The sequence below is a fragment of the Rana temporaria genome, chromosome 1, assembly GCF_905171775.1.
Source record: "Rana temporaria chromosome 1, aRanTem1.1, whole genome shotgun sequence".
Classification (NCBI taxonomy): Eukaryota; Metazoa; Chordata; class Amphibia; order Anura; family Ranidae; genus Rana; species Rana temporaria.
In genome coordinates this window covers 79,404,648-79,427,376 of record NC_053489.1, presented here as the reverse complement: position 1 = coordinate 79,427,376, position 22,729 = coordinate 79,404,648, and the positions used below count along the sequence as shown (strand labels likewise).

At 43.5% G+C, this 22,729-nt stretch overlaps 1 protein-coding gene across 3 annotated transcripts in view; it reads right to left on the bottom strand.

Annotated features, from left to right (window-relative positions):
* MAP3K1 (mitogen-activated protein kinase kinase kinase 1) overlaps positions 1-22,729 on the bottom strand; it is a 105,372-nt gene that overhangs the window by 23,248 nt on the left and 59,395 nt on the right. For all 3 annotated transcript variants that reach the window (XM_040339568.1, XM_040339581.1, XM_040339575.1), the window contains exons 2-7: positions 13,820-13,970; positions 10,961-11,155; positions 9,472-9,672; positions 5,317-5,433; positions 2,127-2,275; positions 233-354 (exon numbers count right to left, since the gene is read on the bottom strand). In XM_040339568.1, the coding sequence (XP_040195502.1) occupies positions 233-354; positions 2,127-2,275; positions 5,317-5,433; positions 9,472-9,672; positions 10,961-11,155; positions 13,820-13,970 (935 nt within the window). The remainder of the gene's footprint in view (positions 1-232; positions 355-2,126; positions 2,276-5,316; positions 5,434-9,471; positions 9,673-10,960; positions 11,156-13,819; positions 13,971-22,729) is intronic.

Here is a 22,729-nt window from a genome sequence, read left to right as displayed (position 1 = left end):
AAAAAAAAAACCCCCATTTAAACTTCCACTAAAACCTGGAGATCAGATTTAAGAGTTGTAATAGGTTAGAAGCCCCATTTCTTGCATTTGAGAGTGACAAACCTATATCTGCCATGTGAACTAAGCAGTGCCTATTTCCACCACATATCTAAAAGGTCTAAGGGGTGCAGAAGGGAAGACAGTGTAGTCCAGGCCTGTGCTACAGTGACATGCAGAAAAGTGGGTGACGTACAGATTGACATGCAGTGGTGGTGTAGCTTGTTTCTGCAGCCTTCTTCACATACAATCAGGCTCTCCTCATCCAGCATGCCCAGCAGGCAGATGGGACACATTTGTTCATCTTCATCTTTAATGCTGTGGATTAAACACACAATGGTTACAAACCTCATTTCTTACATTATTCCAAAAAACTGAGCATCAAAAGGCTCCAATAGTACACATGTGAGAAAGGGGCTCAAGAATGTAAGGAAAATTTCACTATTTCTGGCTGCCAACATTAATGTTTAACTGCAGGGAAACCGCTGAGCTACACATGAGAATTTTTATGTGCCAAAGGATTTTTAATTTTGTCCATCCAGTCCTGACGACCTAGAGGCCTGACTTTTCTCTGCAGAAGCCAACACAACTAGGTCCAATCCCATCATTAAATATGTGAATAGACAGAAAAGAGAAGAAACAGACCATTGAGCTCGTCTTTCCTATCAGTATGCTCAATGTTAGCACTTTTGCAGTACTGCTTTAAAGAGGAAGTAAACGCTCAAACTTTTCCAAACAAATTAAAAAACCCTGCAAGAGAAAGGCATAATGAGCCAATATGCATAGCATACTAGCTCATTATGAATTACCCGAGATCAAAGCCCCCACAGCAACCCTTGTTTCAAAGAACATACTAAGGCCGTCCATACACCATTCGAAACTCAGCCAGTTTAGCAAGAACCAGCCGAGATTCGAACCATGTATAGGCAGGCTAAAAGTACCAAGTTGATCGATCAACTTGGGTACAACCAGCAGGGCAGCACCCGTTAGTGGGCATCCACTCATCTGCTGCCGCCACGTCCCTCACCTTGTTGTGTCACTGCAGTATCACCAGCCATCCCATTAAAGTGAATGGGACTGTCGCTGAGCCAATAGCGGGACAGAGGAGGAGCCGCTGCGGGACAGAGAAAACAGGTGCTCTTTAAAAAATTATGATTTAAAGCAAGTTGATTTAAATCAAGCCTTTTTACTAGGGATTTAAATCTATTTTGTTTAAATCAAATCCACCCTGTGGGGAAAAAAAAAAAAAAAAAAAAAAAATCAAGCAAATTTCTTCCCTGCAACCTTTGGTTGCAGGAAAGAAGTTTGTACGGTGTATGGCCGAACTAAAACACTGTTTATCAGTGCAACCTTATTTGTGGCTGCAGTAGTGTAAATGTGAGTGGTTGGCCAATGCTGAAGCCATACAGAGCTTCAATCAGAAAAACAGTCTAAAGTCAAAAAGCTCTTGAAAGATTTCCTATCAGTAGTAGGTTTAAATAATAATAATAAAAAAACAAAACAAAAAAAAACCTGCATACAAATAAATGCTTGCTATGCCCTGGAAGAAATCCTGTTAGTGACGAAACCGGTCAGTTAAAAGGAGCCATTTCCTGCCATCACATTCCTGTGTACAGTATCTGGATGTTTTTATCTGAACAAATGCAAGTGCAATACCTTTTATTAAAATTAGTCTTTTGGGACTTTACTCTATCTGGCTTCGCCTTAATTTGCATGGTTAAATCTGGTTGTGGGGTGAATGGAGCCTGGTCTTATTATCCAGTGAAAGTTCCTAATTTTTTTGAGGACACATCTTTAGCTGATGACCCCTGAAACGATTACTACATCAACCCTTCATAATACAAGGTCTATATTGCTTGAGGTGGTGGTATATGCACAAGGTGGAGGGTCTTCTGGGTTCATCTGAAATTTCACAGATTTGTGTTTTTCTACAATTGGACCATTTTCTAACATTTTAGGAGCAATTTTATTACCACAGCACTGTTTTTGTGTATAAATAAAAGACCTGACCATGAGAGAGATCATTGCCGGCTGCATTTAACTCTTTAAACAAAGAAACAATAGAGTGGTGCTCACTGCCATGTACAAACCTGGTATCTGAGCTAGATGTGGAAGTGGTGGATGAGGACAATGTATGAGAATTTGACATGCGTGATACAAACTTCTGGATGGTGTTACGAGATGGAGCTTTGATCCTTGAGCTACGTCTACTGTGATATTTCTGGAACAAACTTTCAACCTAACAGAAAAAAAATACAAAAAAAAGTGACGCCTTGGACGATACATAATGCTATCTAAAAGAGCCAAGAAATACTAGGCTTGGTACAGAAACCGACTTGCAGATGACATGAGAAACTGAAATATGATCAAAGCTTCATGCAACACATTGAAAAAAACTAAATGAAGTAAATTATGCAAATCTTAATTCATGCAAATTTCAGAGAGCAGATTAATCCCAGAAATTCTGCTTACCATCTCCCATGCTAATAAAGGCTGAGAATACATTTTGTGAACTTATAGTAAAAATTACAATGATCACTCACTGCTGTGACCATCCTTCAGCTGGTTAAACAAAAACAGAGCAGTAACCAGTCCTAACTGACTTGGGAAACCTGTAATTTAGTTGGTTCCTATAACCTATAGGCAACTGTGTATGTGACCGATGTATTGTCCACAGCTACACTAAATACGGGTTCAACAAGCAGAAATCTATATGGCACCTCTGAACCACTGCCAGAGAGCTCCTTAAGATTGCACACCTGAATGTGCTTGATGTGGGAATTCACAACTAAAGAACCACAGGGATTTGTAACATTTCAAGGTAACCTGCCCTAAAGAAAGCAAAAATACCTGCAGGAGGAACCGCAAGTGAAAGCTTCCATGCTCTGAATCCTGGGACGCTCACTGCTTCTACACCAGTGGAGATCTCCATTTCAGTGACCTCACCAGCCTGGAACTAGCATTCAATGCAACCTGGAGGTCAGAATAGCGGCTTCCATCTGAGGCTTGTTAGATGGTTTATTGATCCATGACAAATGCCCTTTAACCACTATTTAATAAACCCATTCCAAGTGAAAATCGAGTTCTTTTATACGTAATGAGACACCAATAACAAAAACGGAGAGAAAAACAGACTAAAGCTGTAAAAAATATATAAAGACGCACTACATGCCAACAGCAACCATTTTTCACCTGTCTGACAACTTTTAAGCAACTGCTCAGTTTTAATATGTATAAATTTTTGGGTCAAAATACACAACAACTCTAAGCAATGTGTTCATTTGATTATTGCATATAACAGGAAGGCAATTTAACAATGCAAGGGTTTGCTGCTGGGGGTTAACAAGTTTCAGGCAATTGGAAGTGCCGTTTCATGGAGAAAAAGGTTTCCAAAAAAAAAAACCTATTGAAATTTTGCCCTCTCTTTAAAGAAGAATTAGTGGCGAAGAATGTGGTGGGTACCGTGGCTTCTCCAATAATAGCTTTATATGCTTAAAAGGAACTTGATTGTCAGTCAGATCAATTTTCTGTACAATTCAATGACTAATCGTGTCACTGAATGGGCCAAAGTTGCTTGCAACCAATAAAATGTGGAAATATTCGCCATGATGATGTTAACATATTGTAAAATTTGGTCAATGAGAACGTTTGCTTTTAATACATTTTAATTTGTGTAATTAGTTCTTCTTGAGGCTGGCAGAATGTTTGCAGTAAATCTGAAGCAGAGTTTCACCAATATAAAAAAGTCAGCAGCGACAAAAAGTAGCTGCTGACTTTTATTACTCGGAACTCGCCTATCCCAGCGATGCGGGCGTACGAAGCCTTGCGCGTCTCCTCTCTGCGGCGTCGCGACTGTGGGCCATGATTGCTGGGCAATCTGGGACCTGTCACGTGTCCCCAATGATTGCCGAGAGGAAGGGGGGGGGGGGGTTCGGTGGCCCGGGAGGAAGTGGGAGCTGGAACGCTCTAAAGGAGGGTTTCCACGAGTGGCATGTCGGGGGGGGGGGGGGGGGGGGGGGGGGGGGGGGGGGGGGGGGGGGGGGTCACCATTTTTGGGTGAAACTCCGCTTCAACAGAGGCTGGTAGGACAAATAATTCTACATGAACTGCACAAGTCTGTCTAAACGACCAACATTAGTAATCATCCACGGGATTACTTTAGTGAGGGCTGATCCACACTTTTGCAACTTGTCATGTGACAAAATTGCATGACAAGTCATCCTCATTGGCAATGAAATCATTCTAATCAGAGTGACTTCTGTTAGTCGTCGCATGAAAGTCGTGCAGGGATGTTGGCTTCAAAGTGACGCGATGTGAACCGACCACAAAATATATGGACTATGCAATCAAAATCTGGACATCGATCTATATTTGCCCATGTTCTGATCGCCATCTTGAGCAAATAAACCACAATACCAGGTCCAACCTTTAAAGTGGAAGGAAAAAGTCGTACGTTTGAGGATTAAAACAAGAGATAAGAGCGCTCTGGTGGAGGTGAATAGCTGGTCAGAGTGATGGTAATGAAATGGCACTTCTAGCGGCAATTTGGTTAGAGGAGAAGCAACTCTGAAGATAGAAAAAAGTAAAAAGGCGCCTCTAAATGCAGTATGCAAAATTTAATGCAACATGTTTAAATTTAGCATACTGCACTTAAAAGGCGCCTTTTTCCTTTTTGTACATTTTAGGATTGAGCCCTGGTTCACACTGGGTACGATTTGGAACGATTTGAGATGCGATTTGACATGTCAAATCGCATCTCAAATCGGCGGCAATTGTCGGCAATGGCACTGTCCTAATCAGTGCGACGCCGCATCTGCGATTTCAAAAAGTAGTTCCTGTACTACTTTTTGCGATTTCGAGCCGCGATTTACATTAAATTGCGGCCGAAATCGCGGCAAATCGCGGCAAAATCACGGCCGTGAAATCGCGGTAAAATCGCGCATTTTACCGCGATTTTGAATTCGCAGCAGTGTGAACCTAGGCTGAATAATAAAGAAGTTAAGGTTCCCCCCCCAGCTGGAAAACGACTAATTGTGATCACAATCACAATTTTACATCTGTACTACAGACAACTATGAGCTCTGTTTATATTTTTCCTCACAACCCCACATGGTATTCTTACCCAACAAAAAGCTAATTTTGCACAGTGATTCTATGCTCAGTGAGCCTGAAAACCACTTTCCTGTTTAGCTGGGGGGTGTGCTGGAATAGGAAGACTACAAATTGCTGGCACAATACAATAATTTTCTTTGAGACAATGTGTGCAGAAAATTAGCATACTTCAAAATTCTTTAAGGTTTTTCTCCAAAGCATTGTGTCAGACGGCTCCAGTTGAAACACCCGTAACATGACGAAGAGAAGATGGATACAGAACGCCCCTCTGCCGCAGCTGCAGGTCTGCAAGAGAATGAGGCACCAATTACATGTTATCAGAGACAAGATAATACCACACAAGTATGAATAGGACATGACAGGTCCTAAAAACCACCCCCCCCCCCCCCCCATGAGGTTAGTGTGAACGTTTCTTCTGAGCAAAATGTGGGCAGAGAGGAAGTAACAGTTGCCAATCTTAAAGTATTTACCAAACACTATTTTAGTTTTAGCAGATGTTGGAGCTAAACCCTCTGAGTTTTATATCTTTTGGGGTCTCCGTGGTGGTGTAGCCATTCTCCCTGTTGAAATTAGTTAATTTACATTATAGAGAGCGAGAGGGGGGTTTAGACACGAGTTGAGACACCCAAACTCCCAGGTAGGGGAAAAAAAAAAAAAAAAAAAAAAAACACAAGAATAATGGCGGGAGGATCTCACTGTTTGAGCATCACAGACATATAGACCCAAGGGGCCAACGCCATCTATGAAAATAGCATTTGGATGTACACAAGCTCATGAAGAGTCAATAGTTTGTTAAGAACTGCACATGATTTTGGGATCCTCCCACACCTCAACAACTATATTTGCAGAGTATTTTGAGAATGACAATATCCAGAGCCAGCAAGTTTGCAGATTTTAGGCCACTGACCCTCTCCATCTTCCGGAGGCCGTTAGGTAGGTTACCACCCTCCTAAGCATCAGAAGCCTTCAGTGTACATCAAGCCAAATGGCTCAATGCATAACATTTGGCAACAAAATTCATCTAGGATTATGAAGATATCCTTTAATAAATCAAGTTCACCTTTTTTTAAATAAATGCACTCTACAGCATTCAACACTGCAGCTACATGTACTTAAACAGCAAAACGCGTTTGTCTGTACTCGCCAACACTACACCCATGTATACTTCTGCCATCACCCACACGCCCTTACAAACCTGCACGTTTCAAATACCGCAGCAACGTGTGCTTTTATACTAGCCAACACAACCATTTGCTTTTTGCACTCATCAACAATGCAACTAGATGCACTGTGGCACTCACTGACACCGCAATGACTTATGCAGTCCACAACCCACTAACGCATTTTCATATCCATTCTGTTTAACTAGCATACTGTTGCTAGTGGTGGGTAGGGCACAGTTCCTGTGAAAAATCACATGGGAAAATAGATGGTACACATAAACATGACATAAGGTGCCCTAGAAGCTTTTGGCAGCAGGTACATGAGTAAAGTGAAATCCCACAAAGCATCAATGTGAACACAAAGGCCTGCAGGGCAGTGAAATGACGAGAAGTGCTGTTTGTGCAGCTTCTTGTTTTTGTGTAGGTTCCCACGATCTCATTAAGCACACAGTTGTCAAACCGTAATATAACACGAAGCAGGACAAATTTAAAGGCAAAAAAATACAAAACACCATTTTGTCTATATTATTAAAGTCCATTAAAGCTAAACTCCAGGCTCACAGCCAAATACACACTCAACACATATACACCGATCAGCCATAACATTATGACCACTGACAAGTAAAAACATGGATGATCCCATTACAATAGCACCTGAATGTGGGTGGGATATACTAGGCAACAAGTGAACATGCTCTTCCTGAAGTTGATGTGTTGAAAGCAGAAAAATAAATAAAATGGGCAAGTGTAAGGATTTGATAAATGCTGACAAAGGCCAAACTGTCATGGTAAGATGACTGGATTACAGCAACTCCAAAACTGCAGCTCTTGTGTGATGTTCTCGGTCTTCAGTGCTCAGGACCTACCAAAATTGGTCGAAGGAAGGAAAATCTGAACTGGCAACAAGGTCATGGGCATGTGGGGAGTGAAGGGAGACCCATGAAGTCTGATCCAATGAAAACTACTGCAACGCTAAATACTGAAAAAAAGTTAATACTATTTGGGATAGAAAGGTGCATTGTTGATATTTCAATCGTACATGATCCTGGAAATGGGCTAGTCAGTAGCAGATGCTACAGCAACTACTAGCTGGACATTGGACTCATCACAGATCAATGCATATATTCACCAGCACACCATGGATCATCAAATGTCATCCTAAGCTTTTATTGTAAAAAGATCACATCAAAAGGGCAAAGTGCAATGTGCCCAACACATGCCTGAAGAAGGGGTCCTGTGCACTTCCAAAATGTTGCACTTGGTCCTTTGTGAGGTGAACCAAAAGCACCTATACTTGGTATCGGAACTGGACATACACATCATGTGGATGGCTGGGTTGGTGTGCATCGCTTATCTGGAGAAGAGATGGCAACAGAAATCACTATAGGAAGAAGGCAAGCTGGTGGAGGCAATGTGATGCTTGGTTTAGTGGAGTCCAAGCCTTGATAGGGTAGGGGGGTTTTGGTATTGGGCAGAAAAAGGGGGAACTACTCGTTAGGCAGGTGGTCATATTGTTAGGGCTGATCAGTGTAAATTGGAGCAATTTAGGTGGCCACACAATGTTCACGTCTTGGCCAGTTCTGGCTGAACCATTGATCGATCAAGCAACTTGGATACAACCAGCCTGACAAATTCTCTTGCCATTATGCCTAAAGGGTTCTATAGCCATGGTTGCAGCAAAGAAATTTGCACTGCGTATGGCCAGCCTTACCCAGGGATGGACTGGCCATTGGGACTACAGGGAGTTTCCCGGGGGGTGGGCAGATAGCTCAGTGGGCCGGCTTCAGTGACAGCAGACCACCGCCCCCCTCCGCTCCTCTGTCTCTCCCTTCCCGCAGCGCTCACCTCCTCTCTCTCCCCGCAGCACTCACCTGGGGGGAATAGAGAAGCAGGGGGAGGACCAGAGGAGCAGGAGGGATGACAGAGGAGCATGGGGAAGGGGACAGACAGCCGACTCAACAGCTATGGCCTGGGAGTTTATCACTTCTGCCTAATCTTGTCCCATAAGGGGGGGGCACCAAACTAATTATTTTCCCCTGGTGAAATAATGTCTAGCTTCCCCACTGGTACTGCCTATAAAAGTACCAGCCGTTCTACTCTAATAGTGTAGAACGGCTAGTGGCTAGTGAAGGGGGAGTGGAGCTTGGGTGGCCTGGGGGGGGGGGGGGGGGCTGGGTTAGTTGCGGGAGTTGTCCGGCTGCTATGGGAAAGAACTGTCAAAGTGGGCCAGTCTGGACTTCAAAATTTTGGACGCCAAATTTTTGTCCCAGTCCAGCCCTGGCCTTACCTGTAAAAGCATATTTAATTTCTGATCATTGTGTCACAAAAAAACCGACAGCTTTACTGGGCAGCAGAGCCAGGCTGAAGACTCAACTTTTGCCCGGCTCAAAGGCTAAAAGGTGTAAAAATTTGATTAGCCATCACCTTTGTGTGTCAAGTGCAAGCAATCTTTTCCTAAAGGTTTCCAGTCTGACCACCTACTGGGGCCATAGTGTAAAAGGGGTCTAAAGGCTGGGTACTGCAGGTCTCCTTCATTGGCAGACAATAAATGATTCCCATACCCATCCTAAAATCACTATTAAAAAATAGTGATAAATCCAAGTTATAGACTGGAGATCATACAAGCACTGCAACCCTTATTAAATGACATTACTGAGAAGTATCTCTGATGGAGGCAGAGCAGGGTTCCAAGTGATTTCACACCGTGCACGCAAAATCTTCTTAAATTGTCTGTCACATTCACTTAGTCACAGCGCAGCTAGAGAAGTCCTATGAGTACCGTCTATGGGATTGCAGGGAAGATGAACAGTTTCTCACTTAATTAGAAACAAAGATCAGAAGCATACCCTCCTACCCCACAACAGTTGCGATTGGTGGAATATATATATATAATCAGGATAATTTAGCAATGCAATTTTGAAAATGGAACTCGCTTCAGGAAAGCCCAAATTGTTTGTGTAACTAAAAGCCGTCTATGGTGAATCAAAGACTTTCCTCACTTCCAGCATGTTAAAGCTGAACAGGAAAAATAAATAAAAAAAAGGTGCCAATTGCTGCAGCTTGCTCTCCTCCAATCAGAAAGGTCCATGGAGTGGGTGGACAAAGAACACTATCCAAGCACTGCAGCATGTCTAAGCAAAGATATATGTGGTAGACTTACCTGAGGACCAATAAAAACTCTGTATTTATTATCTGGGCTATCTCCACCAATCAGGAAAGAATTGGGTCCTATTTGCTGCAACAGATAGAGTCTTGCTCGCATCACTTTGTTGACCCGGCGACTAGTTTCCTCAGGACTATATGGGGAAAATCCATCTGGAGATGGCGCTCTTCGTGGTGGAGTTGTACGTCCGCTCTGAAACTGCACAGAAAATCAATCTGTGAATTTCTAATTTTAGTAAATCAACCCGTGTGTGTCATTATCCACTAGAATATAAAACTACACTTGAATCTAAAAATTGGGGAGTCCGTCCAATCTGGAAGCCAGCATTTCATACGAGTGACAAGAAATGCCCTACCACAAAACAATAGAAGAAGAAAAAAAACATAAAAAAAAAAAGTTAAACAGCAGCTGCAAATTTTGGCCCTTGGCACATATTAAACTAAATGTTACAATTCTATAGCCACTTTCCATCACAGCAAGCTATTGAACCGTTATCTTCCAATGTTGGCACCAAAATATTTTTTCCTTACATGCTGGGCAACAGGAAGCCCTCTCTGTGTAGGAAAAACATTTTTGAACAATGATGGCATAAGTCAAGCTAAGAGAAAAAAAAAAACACAACATGTAGTTTGTGCCAGAGAAGCTCACTATTAAGTGAGTCATAACAGTAGGTTGTGATCAGCAGCATATATTTTTGTTGGCACCGCTCATGGAGATCAGGCTTGCTTAGGACAAGTATGGTCCTAAAACGTCAAATACTTAGGCCCCTTTCACACTGGGGTGTTTTTCAGGCGCTTTGGCGTTAAAAAAAAAAAAAAAAAGCCTGTAAAGCGCCTGAAAGAAGCCTCATCTGCAATCCCAATGTGAAAGCCAGAGTGCTTTCAGAGCCCTTTCACACTGCCAGCGCCCGAAAAATGCTGGTAAAGCGCCGCCAAGACCCCTTTCACACTGGGACGTTTTTCAGACGCTTTCGCGTTAACAAAAAAAAAAAAACTCCCTCAATGGGAAGGGGGCTTTGGGAGCAGTGTATTCAAACACTCCTAAAGTGCTGCAAAGAAGCTGCTTGCAGGTCTTTTGACGCCTTGCCAGCGCAGCGCCTCCGTGTGAAAGCACTCGGGCTTTCACATTGGGATTGCAGATGAGGCTTCTTTCAGGCGCTTTTTTTAACGGCGCTTTAGTGCGAAAGCACCCGGCCTTTCACATTGGAATTGCAGATGCAGCTTCTTTCAGGCGCTTTACAGGTTTTTTAACGCTAAAGCGCCTGAAAAACTCCCCGGTGTGAAAGGGGTCTTAGGTGTAGCAATAACTTCACTGGCATCCCAATAGGAAAAATAAAAATAAACTTTATGGCCGAAATAACGAACATTAACAGCTACATGGGTAAAAAATGGGGGACAAATTGCCAACCTGAAAGCCAACAGGCTTTGAATGGTTAAAATAATGAATAGCAACACTATTCCCTATATGTAAAAGTAGCAGAACTTACAGGGACAGGAGACAATCCTCTTCTCTTCATTCCTGGAGACTCTGGCTTGGATTTGGAAGAGCTGGATGAGCTGCTGGGAGAAGGGCTGCGTCTCCCTTTCAGAATATGGGATGATCCATTCAATGACCCATCAACAGAAGAGTCCGATTTGGGAGTATCTATCCCATCAGCTTTCACAGGAATTGGTTTTACAACCTGCATTGTACAAACAGAAAAACATCAGCCTTTATGGCATTTTCTCCATTCCCATGTTACATTTACTACTGAAATTTACATGCTGCACTTTAGGACAGGGACATTTCAGTTTTTATAATGCCTGGTACACAGGCAGCGTCTCCCCCCCCCCCCCATTTAAGCCGACAGGCTGAAAAAAAAAAAAAAAAAAATTCTGACAGGGGGACCACCCCATGCCAGAACACACTGGTCAGCACTGACCACATGCCAATCAGTTGCTAGATTTCCAGCATGCCCAATCGACAGAAGCCAGACATTAGGCCTGCTTCTGTTGGAGAAGCTGCTGTACACACTGGCCAGTTTCTGTTGAACTGGCCAATATTTAGCCATTGTCTTATGTACCAGCTGAAATTTACTCAATGTATGGCCCTATCAGCCTCCTTTCACCATTGTCCTTCCATTGAAAAACTGAAGGAGCCATGGGGTAAAATCGTTGGCTAAACAGTGACTGCATCCAATCAGATGCTGCTACTGTTTAGGTCTTCCAACAGTTGTTGGCCCAGCAGGAGGATTTGTCCATCTGTGCTGTAAAACAGACCGAGGAGTCGGTTAAATTTTTTCTGTTCTGTTTGTAGGCTAACCGGGAAGGAAAAAATAAAAATAAAAATAAAATTAATTCCCTTTCCACTGCACCTTCCTCAACTCTGCTGTCTTCTGCTGAAGACCAGAAGTAGAATGACATTTTCAGGTATGGAGAATCATGCCACTCACTACTCCTTGTGTCACCACTGGGCTAATCAGCATCATCACATGCCATAGCCCTGTGTAAGCTATGACTGACGCTTCATCACTTACAAAAGACTTACTCTTGCTCCTGACAGCTGAACAGAGGAGCAAGGCTGTGAAAGGACAAGAAATTGATGCATTTGTGGAGGGCTGAATTAAAAAAAAAAAAAAAGAAGTTTTGCCCTGTATGAGCAAAAGCACCGATTCACTTTAAAAATATTCACTGTTGCGATTGGTATCATCTCTACCACAAGGCCATAGCAAAAGTGACATTTACTGGACCCCCTAGATCAGGGGGTCTTTAAACCTTCTATAAGAAAGGGCCAATTTACTGTCCTTTAGACCAAAGGGGGGGCTGGACTGTGGCCAGTGAGTGTAAACTATTCCCAATCTTTGGCATTAGGGGGAGAAATAGTTGGCGTCCTTGGGAGGAATAGTGCCCCATTTTTGTTAGTCAATAGTTTTATACCCAATCGTTGGCGTCAGTAGAATGAATAGTGCCCCGTTGTTGGTGTCAGTGGCAAGAATAATGCGTCAATGGCTGAATAAAGGCAAGCAAAGGGCCGTAGTTTGGAGAGCAATGCCCTAGACCAGGGATCCTCAAACTATGGCCCTCCAGCTGTTGTAGAACTACACATCCCATGAGGCATTGTAACACATTGTAACATTCACAGACATGACTAGGCATGATGGGAAATGTAGTTCCTGAACAACTGGAGGGCCGTAGTTTGAAGACCCCTGCCCTAGACAATAGAAGCAGTCAACTCACGCTGCACAAACTTTGCACTTCAGTTGGCCGATAAAAAAAAAAAAAAAATAGATGTCAGTTCCCTGCATACTAAGATACAAGAGGATGGGTCACAGACAGGGATGTATTTAGGTTTTGTGCTGCCCTAGGCCTGACTAAACTCGTGCACCCCCTAATTTAAATATGACCCACCATTTCCTGTCAATGCCACACCTCTTGCGGTTTAAGACCCACCCTGAAATTTTCAAGTGTGGACACTAGTTCTGATGGCCTTGGGGGGAGGGGGGCTATGTATTTCCTTAATTTGCCTAGATTTCCTCTCACTTCCTGTTTGGCTATAGGACAGGAAGTGAAGGGAAATCTCTGCAATGGGACAGGGATGGTAAAAAAATTGAAGCGACAACACCCCCCCCCCCCCACAGTTGCAGAATGCCAACCGCCCACATACTGAAAACAGTGCGATTTATGGGTGCGCTAAACTAATTTGCGTAACAGTGTAGCGCAAGCCGGCGGAGACACTGTCCGTGCTGCCCCCCTGCAAAGTGCTGCCCTAGGCCTGGTTACAGCATTGGTCACAGATCAACTAGTAAAACAGGGGTACAGGTCACTGGCTCAGCTTGGAACACTTTCAATTTCATATAAAAACAGTCAGGTCCTTCGTGTTGGCTGGTGATCAGAAATGCGAGTCCCTGAGGACCATCCTGATGCCAATGCAGTCCAACATTTTTGGAAAGGAATCATTTTAAAGGGGTTGTAAAGCTTCGTGTTTTTTCACCTTAATGCATCCTACGCATTAAGGTGAAAAAACACCTTGCACTCTCCGGCCCCCTGTTTTACTTATCTTCGCCATGAAACTCTGTGGGCGCGATCCCGCAATGGTTTCCCCCAGCTTGAGGCAGCTCTTCATTGGAGATTGATAGCAGCGTAGCCATTGGCTAACCTTCACAACCCCCTTTAACTAAAAAGTTTGACTGCAGAACATTTGTAAAAAGAAAACATTTTCCGATCTGCAAATGAAGACAGATGAAGGCTTAAAGCACAACTCTCCTCCTGTCCAATCAGTACATGGGCTTGCCCTGTTTTAGTCACTGCTGACACAAGAGGCCAGCGTCTCCCCATATACACAAGGCAGTATGGCCAGGCCTACTTACCACAGGGCCTCTCCTGCTCCTTCTCTCCAGCCATTCATGCTTCCAGGCTGGCATACATGTAGCCTTGAGTTTTTCCCTGATCATGCGCTCCTCCGGGCGGTCATCCATTTTCTGAAGCCCCCTGAGTGTTTCTTTATTTTCCATGTCACGGCTGTAGGTAGACAAAAAAAAATAAAAACAATTAATCGTCAAACTTCATAAAGCACAGCCATCTAGGATATGCCGCGGCACACAAACTTCAGCTCATCTGCACTGCTTCTCATATTACAATTACTGAGAGATTAATTCCAACTGGCTGGAGCACGGCACGTATGCAGCACTCCGAAATATTTGCTTGTTTGCTTTTTAGAGCAGAAGTGCTGTGGGGCATTGTGGACGTCGGGAAGCTGAAGAGATGAAGCTCCAACACAATCAATAACCTTTCAAAAAATAAACAGACAAGTCTACTAATGCGTCTTGCTTTGGAGGGAAGGGCAAGCCTGGCAAAACCTGTCAGAAAGCCTTTTACTAGGCCCTGGGCATGTCAACCCCCAGCACAAAGCTCCTATTATCAGTGGGGAAACAGACATATACTTGCACTTGTTTAATAAGTCTGTGCAAAGAGTGCCTATGAAGTGCAAAACGTGCATTAACCCATAGCAACCAGATTTCAGCAATATCCAGATGATCATCATTACATGAGATGGGGTTACAGGGACTTCAAGTTTAAAGTGAACCCAACATTAGAAGGGAATAGATATTACTATGAAGAAACAGCAGGCAGTGTGGCATCAATCTTTTCACTGTGCTAAATGCAGCTGCAAAACATACAAACGGCTCAGAAACCTGGTAAGAGTATGCAGCCCCAAAGAGTATATCAGAGTTCCAACTTTGAAACAGCAATGCGCATTTTGCACAGGTCAACAAAATCCCAAAGCCCGCCAGGAATTGAGGCTGTGGCTTTGCGGCCTTCACAGAAGGAAGCTTAGGCCTGCGGAAGGCCGCAAAGCTGTGGCCTCAATTACGGGCCGGCGCGTGCGCCCCCACCTGTCGCCGTGCGCCCCCACCTCCCCTGCCGCGCGATCGTGGCGGGCCCGTCGGTAATAAAGGACACGGCCTACTGCAGGCCTGAGCTTCCTTCTGTGATCTGGCGCCATCTTATGGTGGCCGTTGGCATTACAAGTAAAACAGCCGTTCCAATGTGCCATCCTTCCCTCTAATTAGAACCCCCAAACATTATATATATTTTTTTATTTTAACACTCTAGAGAATAAAATGGCGGTTGTTGCAATACTTTGTCACACCGTATTTGCGCAGCGGTCTTACAATCGCACTTTGGGGAAAAAACACACTTTTTTAATTGAAAAATAAGAGAACAGTAAAGTTGGCCCATTTTTTTTTTAAATTGCGAAAGTTAATGATACGTCGAGTAAATTGATACCCAACATGTCACGCTTCAAAATTGCGTCCGCTCGTGGAATGGCGACAAACTTTTACCCTTTAAAATCTCCATAGGCGACGTTTAAAAAAAATTATACAGGTTGCATGTTTTGAGTTAGAGGAGGTCTAGGGCTAGAATTATTGCTCTCGCTCTACCAATCGCAGCGATACCTCACATGTCACATGTGTGGTTTGAATACAGTCTACATATGCGGTCGCAACTCACGTATGCGTTCGCTTCTGTGCGCGAGCTTGGCGGGACACGGTGCGTTTTCTGGCTCCTAGATTCCAAGCAAATTTAAACGCACACACACATATATATATATATAAAATAAAATAAAGACTGGACACAGACCTGTCATCTGCCCACTCCACGCGGCCCGCGACTGGTTACCAAGTCACTTAAAGGAATTTTTTTTTTTTAGCTAAATAGCTTCCTTTACCTTACTGCAGTACTGGTTTCATGTCCTTATTGCTAGTTTTTGCTTTGATGTTGCTGTAAAACTGCTGTGATCTCCACACTTCCTGGTTGCCTGTTTCCTTATAACCAGAGTACTGGGAGCTTTTCACGCTGGTCTAAGCTGTCATTACTGTGTGTCTAAAACTTCCCAGAACCAATCAGATTCATTTTAAAAACAAATCACTGCCCTGGATTTGTTTGTTTTTGTTCTGTGGGTCTCTTTACTTCACATAAACATGAAACCAGTTTAAAAACGAAAGTGAAACTGTAGGCACATTATATGATTGAATTTAATCTATTTTTAATCATTTTTAAAAGGAATCAGTTAACTTGTATGTCTCTACACCCTGTAACCAGTCATTTCAGCAAAAAAGAAATTCCCTTTAGTGACCCTTAAAGTGTCCCTCAGCCTTCAAAAGTTTGGGCACCCCTGCACTAGCCCAACTCCAAAGTCACACAACTTCCAGTGCAACTTTAAAAGATTTTAATGTGACTTTTTACAATCTGTTGCAATGAAGTCTTATCAAAGTCAGACCAGAGTAGTGCAGGAACCTTTTCTAAAGTCGGACAGACTTGCGTAGTATCAGTTAAGACAGCTCTCATAGGGGAAACATTGAATTTCTCATGTCATCCGACTCAGGGGTCTCACAAGTCAGATCCTATGTTGCAGTGTGAACCAAGCCTTAGGTGAGAATGACCTTCCCCAGCTGCCCAAAGCTTTCCAGGATACACAAGTCAGACATCCCAGGAAGCTCAAAAGATGAATTTGAACACACAGAGCATATGTGACTGCCTGCATTTAATCAGGCAGCCGCCGGCTGCAAAAAAAAAACAAAAAAAACAGAAGAGATATAGTATTGTTTTTGTTAACGTATAAACGCTCTTTACCACATGGAGCCAAGACAACCAAAAAAAATAAAAAATAAAGGTCCACACTAGCCACACAATGGATAGAGCAATCTCTTCCATGCTACGCATTTTCTGAAATAAAACCAATGTACAGGCACTTTAGGCAAAACCTCTAAAACTACTCAATCTAAAAAATAAATAAAAAAAATAAACAAAACAAACAAAACACAGCTGGTGAGACTAAATTACTACTAAAGTAATTAAACAGTGAATGTCTGAAGAATAGAAGGACAGGACATTGTGATGAGGAACGACCTGATAACATCCAGCATATGGCAAGCAGCCCCAAAACACTATCCTTCCTGGAGAGAGAGAAACCCCTCTGAGAAAATCCCTTTCAATGAACTGGGACGGGAAACTGGATAAGAGCAAAGCTTTGTGAAGTCGCTCTGTGTTTGTACTTGATCTCTACTGACTAACTGGAGACACAGGTCTGCTCACTGGGGGAGAAAATACTGGCAAGGCCATCATGGCTTAAAGGAAAAAGCACCTTCTATACAGATCTACGTATACTGCAGAGGGGCATGAAAACTAAAACCCAACCACCAAGAGTAGGTACAAGTACAAAGCCTAGTAGTGTGCAAAGTCGATAAAGGCAACTACTCATTGTAGACAACAGAACAAAAATCCCCTGCACTCCGGTGTTTCGCTAGACATGGGTAGTATAGTCCAGTCTTTAATTTAGGGCAAGGTCTGGGGTCTTGCAGCCCTCCCTAGAACAATGCGTGTTCATGTAGCAATAAAAAATAAAAAAAGGGGGGAGGGCGCACTGACCTAGTACATTACCACATACGTTTTATTTCAAATTACAATAAAAGCAATGGTCCTACTCACAAACGAGCTTAGGTAAAATCTTTTCTGACACGCTGGATCTCTTGGCATCTGCAAAGCAGAATTCGACGACAAGAGGATCGAACGGCACATCAAACGGCTAACGCGTTTCTGGGGTGCACCTCTTTCTTCAGAGCCTAGAAGGACTGCCTAGGCTCTGAAGAAAGGGGTGCGCCCCAGAAACGCGTCAGCCGTTTGATGTGCCTTTCTATGCTCGTCTTCAAGTTCTGCTTTGCAGATGCCAAGAGATCCAGCTTGTCAGAAAAGATTGTACCTAAGCTAGTTTGTGAGTAGGACCATTGCTTTTATTGTAATTTGAAATAAAACGTATGTGGTAATGTACTAGGTCGGTGTGCCCTCTTTTTTCACTACTCATTGTATGCAGACCCGTAATGGATTTTCTCATTTTTATAGATAAAACAATGAAAGGTTTGTAATTCGAAATATTTTTCTCGAGACTGCCGGCATTGGAAATGAGAAAAACTATGGAGGCTGACACTTCTTCTAGGGTTTAAATGGATTTTGGACAGAGTGGGCTAGGGTCATTTTTTCCCCACCTCCACCTCCTGTTCTGGGACACCGGTCACAGGCAGAAAGCAAAGGGTCACAAAGATTCCATGGAGAGGTGGATCAAGGTTGAAGAGATCAGATCAAGCTTTAAAGCAGACCTTCACTCAAATAAGTTTGCCGCATTCTAACCCTCCACAAACTAAATACAGCCGGCAAGGACCCCAGTACTGCAACTCAAAAGCCACTGAGTTGGAACTCGACTTTAAACAATTGAACCATAATGGACAGCACTAAGTGCAATTGTGATACTACATATTGCTGCAACATGTGAAGCAAACATTACACCAATGCCGACAATAAATGTAAAAAAATAATCCTACTATCCTATTAAGTCAGTGCTCATTTGGGACAAAGGGCCTAGGTACATGCTCAGGTAGGTTAGTACCATGCCACTTGGTGAGAGTGCTCAGGTGGAGAACAGTCAAGCCAGGGTATTCAGACACAACATGACAATGGAAATAAGGACAGATGTCAGATCTTTCTTCCCATCTGATTAAAGATATGGCAGCCCAGAGATGGCATTGCATTAATCAGTTCTCAAACCAACACATGTGTTGCCAATAAAAAATATAAATATCTTGAAACAATACAGAACACATGGCGCATACAGGACATGTGACGCAGGGGTTAAAAAAAAAACCAAAAAAACCCCACAAAAAGTGAAATAGATGGTGCGTGCTACTTCCTTTTTTAAGGAGACTTTGTTTTCTTTCTTATTCAGACTTCCTGCTCCAAGAAAACACACGCAGCAACAACAGCTGCGCAGTTCCTGTAAGCCTGGCAGAAGAACACAACAAAGGGAAGTGCTCCGAGCTACACACTGTACAACAGCAAGTCCACCAACAAAAAGCAGCTCTGTCAGGGCCACAGACACATGAGCCAAATAGTGTATGACAGCAAAATCACAGGACAGGATCCTCAAGATAAGAAGCCAACCTATGCAATCAATACGTTACACACCCCAAAAACATTTTCCCATGATTTAGCATAAATTCACGAGGCAGATAAAGATTTACAAAGCTGCATTGATTTGTGTTACGCCATCAAATGTTAAAATGCAAGCAGTGCAAGTACCTGAATTTTACTTTACACCAGCCTCTTCCTATTCCCTGTGCAGCAAAGCTCATGTTGGGAAAAGAAGCAGCACAGTTTGCCGGTCAGTTGTGATATTGTGCATTTGCCAAAAAGAAGCATGCTGGTAAGAGAAGACAGCAGAGTGACAGAAGAGCTCTTCAGTCCCCTCCCTTCCGTCCAGCAAAAGCCTGGGAAATGGGGGGGGGGGGGGGCGACCTGCAAGCATTTTAGCCCCTTGGCTGCAGCCAGCCCTTTTAAAAGTGCTTCACCAATACAAAGCCCTGAGGAATTCAGATTTTACTGCCCCATCCTGACACCCAACATGGTCTGGAAATGCAGGCCCCACCCCCAGGGGGAGGTGGTGTCCCCATTAGGGTCCCCCCTATCGCAGTGTCATCTGTACCCCTATAGCCGTGTCCTGTCCCTCTTCACATCACTCCCATAGTGTCCCCTGCCCCGCAAACCAATGTCCTCTGTCACCTGCAACCCCACCCTCCCACTGTAGTGTCCTCTGCCCCCCACTTCACACACACAAAACAGTGTGTAGAACTCTACCTTACACAGGTGTACAGAACACAGAGAAGAGATCGGCATCACAGGGCTGAATGGGGGGGAACGGCTGAAGTTAACTTTTCACATTACCAGGCTGGTGATCGATTGCTAGGTTCGCCCTACAACCAATCACCTGCTGTTTAATGTAAAAAGTTCAATCCAGCGTTTCCCGCCCCCATCCAGCCACGTGATACCGGTCGCTCGCCACTGTCCAATAAAGCAGGACAGCGGCGAAAATGTCCCCGGGCCTGGCGCTTGTAATGTAATCACGTACACCAACGGTCCGGACATTAAGTGGTGGAGGGCCGGGTGCGGCCCACGGGTTGCCGATGTTAGATTTAGCGGTTTGTGTGGAGTTCATTTTTAACCTTTTCAAAAGGGCAATGTTTTTTTGTCCTTCACACGTTAAGATCAGCAACTACATAGAGCACCCAAACATTACATTTTATGAAAAGCAGAGGCCTACAATTACCAAGGAATAACCGCTCTGAAGGTGGAAGTAATGAGATTTTCATAATTTCCTGGTTCATTAGTCACAGAGAAGGGGCAGCCTCTCTCACCATTGTAAAAGTGATTGGGAGGCTGCAGAGCTGCCCAGATCACTTTTATTGAACAGACGACCACTGGCTAAAAAAATAAATAAAATAAAAAAGTATATTTTTGAAATTGAGAGAAATTGAGAGAATATGAATATATATATATATATATATATATCTATCTATATATCTATCTATATCTCTCTCTCTCTCACGCGCATTTCAGTAGCTTCTCTTGGAATTGTGGCTTCAAGGTTTTAACTTTCTAGAGTCATTTTCTAAACTGTTTGAAGAATAAACTTCACACATATCAAGTTGTAGGCAGCTTCCCACACCATCAGGTCAAAATATAAATATAAATGATATAAATATACACACACACACACACACACACATATATATATATACATACACACACACACACACACACACACACATATACACAAAAAAGCCCCGTACACACTATCAGTTTTTTCGCTTCAGGTTTAACAAAACCATCTAATATGAGGTCAAACCTTAAGGCCTTTCACACTGGGGCGTTTTTCGAGCGAAGCCTCATCTGCAATCCAAATGTGCTGGTAAAGCACCGCTAAGACTAACGTTTTAGGGCGTTTGCAGTGCGAAAGGGTAAGGCGTTTTTACAGCGCTTTTAATTCATTTCAATACAGAGGGGCGTTTTTGGAGCGTTTTGTTCAGCGCCCAAAAGCTGCTCCAAAGATGCTGCTTGCAGAACTCCGTGTGAAAGGGTCCATTGAGATACATGGAGAGCATTCTAATAGCACAATTTTTACCGCTAAAACGATGTAAAAACGCTTCCGTGTGAAAGGGGTCTAAGAGTTTCAATTCGTATGCAATCAGGCAGGCATTTGCACTACATGGTTTTGGTAAACCTGAAGAGAAAAACAGATAGTGTGTATGGGGCTTTACACAGCAATGTAGAGGTTCACTGGTCACAGTAACATTTCTTGCTACAGTACCAACTGCCAGGCAATCCCGGTGGCCATATAATAACAAGGTCTGACAATGTTGAAGGGGCCAGAATGTGTAACTGAACAGACAAGGGAAAGGACACAGGGGGAAAAAAATAAATAAAAAATAATCAAGCAGACAGCTCTGGCTCCATGCAAGAAAGTTTGACAATCCACATTTGTTCTGCACAAAAGAAAGAAATCAGGAACTATCTTCCTCTCTCATGTGACAGCAAGCCCAATTTACTTTCTTTCAGCACAAAGGCCTTTTGTTTGCCTAATGCAGGTGGGAACGGTGCAGGCTTTTCAGTAATCTCAGAAAATGAAATGGCTTTCGTGAAAGACAGGTTGTGTTCCCGGGAGAAGGGAATGTGATGAGGGCAAGGTCTATCAGAACCTCTGAGCAATACATAGCTACACAGGAAGAGCCGGTTCACACACAGGCGGCACGACTTTGGAGGCGACTCGGCAAGGCGATCTCAAGGCGACTTGAGAGGCAACTTGCAAAATGACTTCTGTATTGAAGTCAATGCAAGTCGCCCAGAATCGCCCCCAAAGTCGTACAGGAACCTTTTTCTAAGTCGGAGTGACTTGCGTCGCTTCTATTAGAACGGTTCCATTGACTAATGCGGACTGCGACTTGTCAGGCGGCTGAGTCACCTGACAGGTCGCCCCTGTGTGAACCGGCTCTAAGGGTTATTTACAAAAAGGCAAATCCACTTTGCACTACAAGTACAAAGTGCACTTGGAAGTGCAGTCGCTGTAGATCCGAGGGGGACATGCAAGGAAAATAAACAGCATTTTAGCTTGCACATGATTGGATGATAAAATCAGCAGCGCTTCCCTTCATTTCAGATGTACCCCTCAGATTTACAGCGACTGCACTTCTAAATGCACTTTCAGTGCAATTTCAAGTGCAAAGTGGATTTGCCTTTCGTAAATAACCCCCAGTGTGTCTGAAACACCAGTCTGGGCAGGAGGCAGAAAACAGGCCACAATGATAGGACAATGATAGAATGGTCACTCCACACAAGGTGATAGTCTTGAATTAAGTTTCAATGCAACTGATGAAACCACCAACCTGGTTCTAGTTGGCCACAGACTGTTAGATTTTCTTCATTCAGCTTAAGAACAAACAGATCCTTCAGCCACACAAGAGAGGTGGTTGGAGGAAATCCCCCTCCTCTGAGACATGTCCTAGACTAGCTTACAATGACTAAGTGGGTCGTTTGGAAGAACTGCAGACAGTCATCCTGGGCAACCTTGTTCCTAAAGGAACTGCTCAGGCAAGGGATGACTTTTGCTGAATGGTCAGAGCGGTTGAAATTAAACTGCACAAAACACGGAGTTAAAGCATCACTAAACCCAAAAGACATTTTATAATACATGCAATTGTAGCATCTGCAGCACACTCCAAAAGATGTATTTAAAAGAGAAGTATGGCCATACCATACCCATTCCGGGTGTACTTTAGCTTTCCTGTGACCAAGAGACAGCTAGCAGTGGGCTAAAGCCTGCTGTTAGCTGATGTCACAAAACCCCTCCGGGCTCTGGAAGGATCCTGACGATTTTGTCAGGATCCACCCAGCTG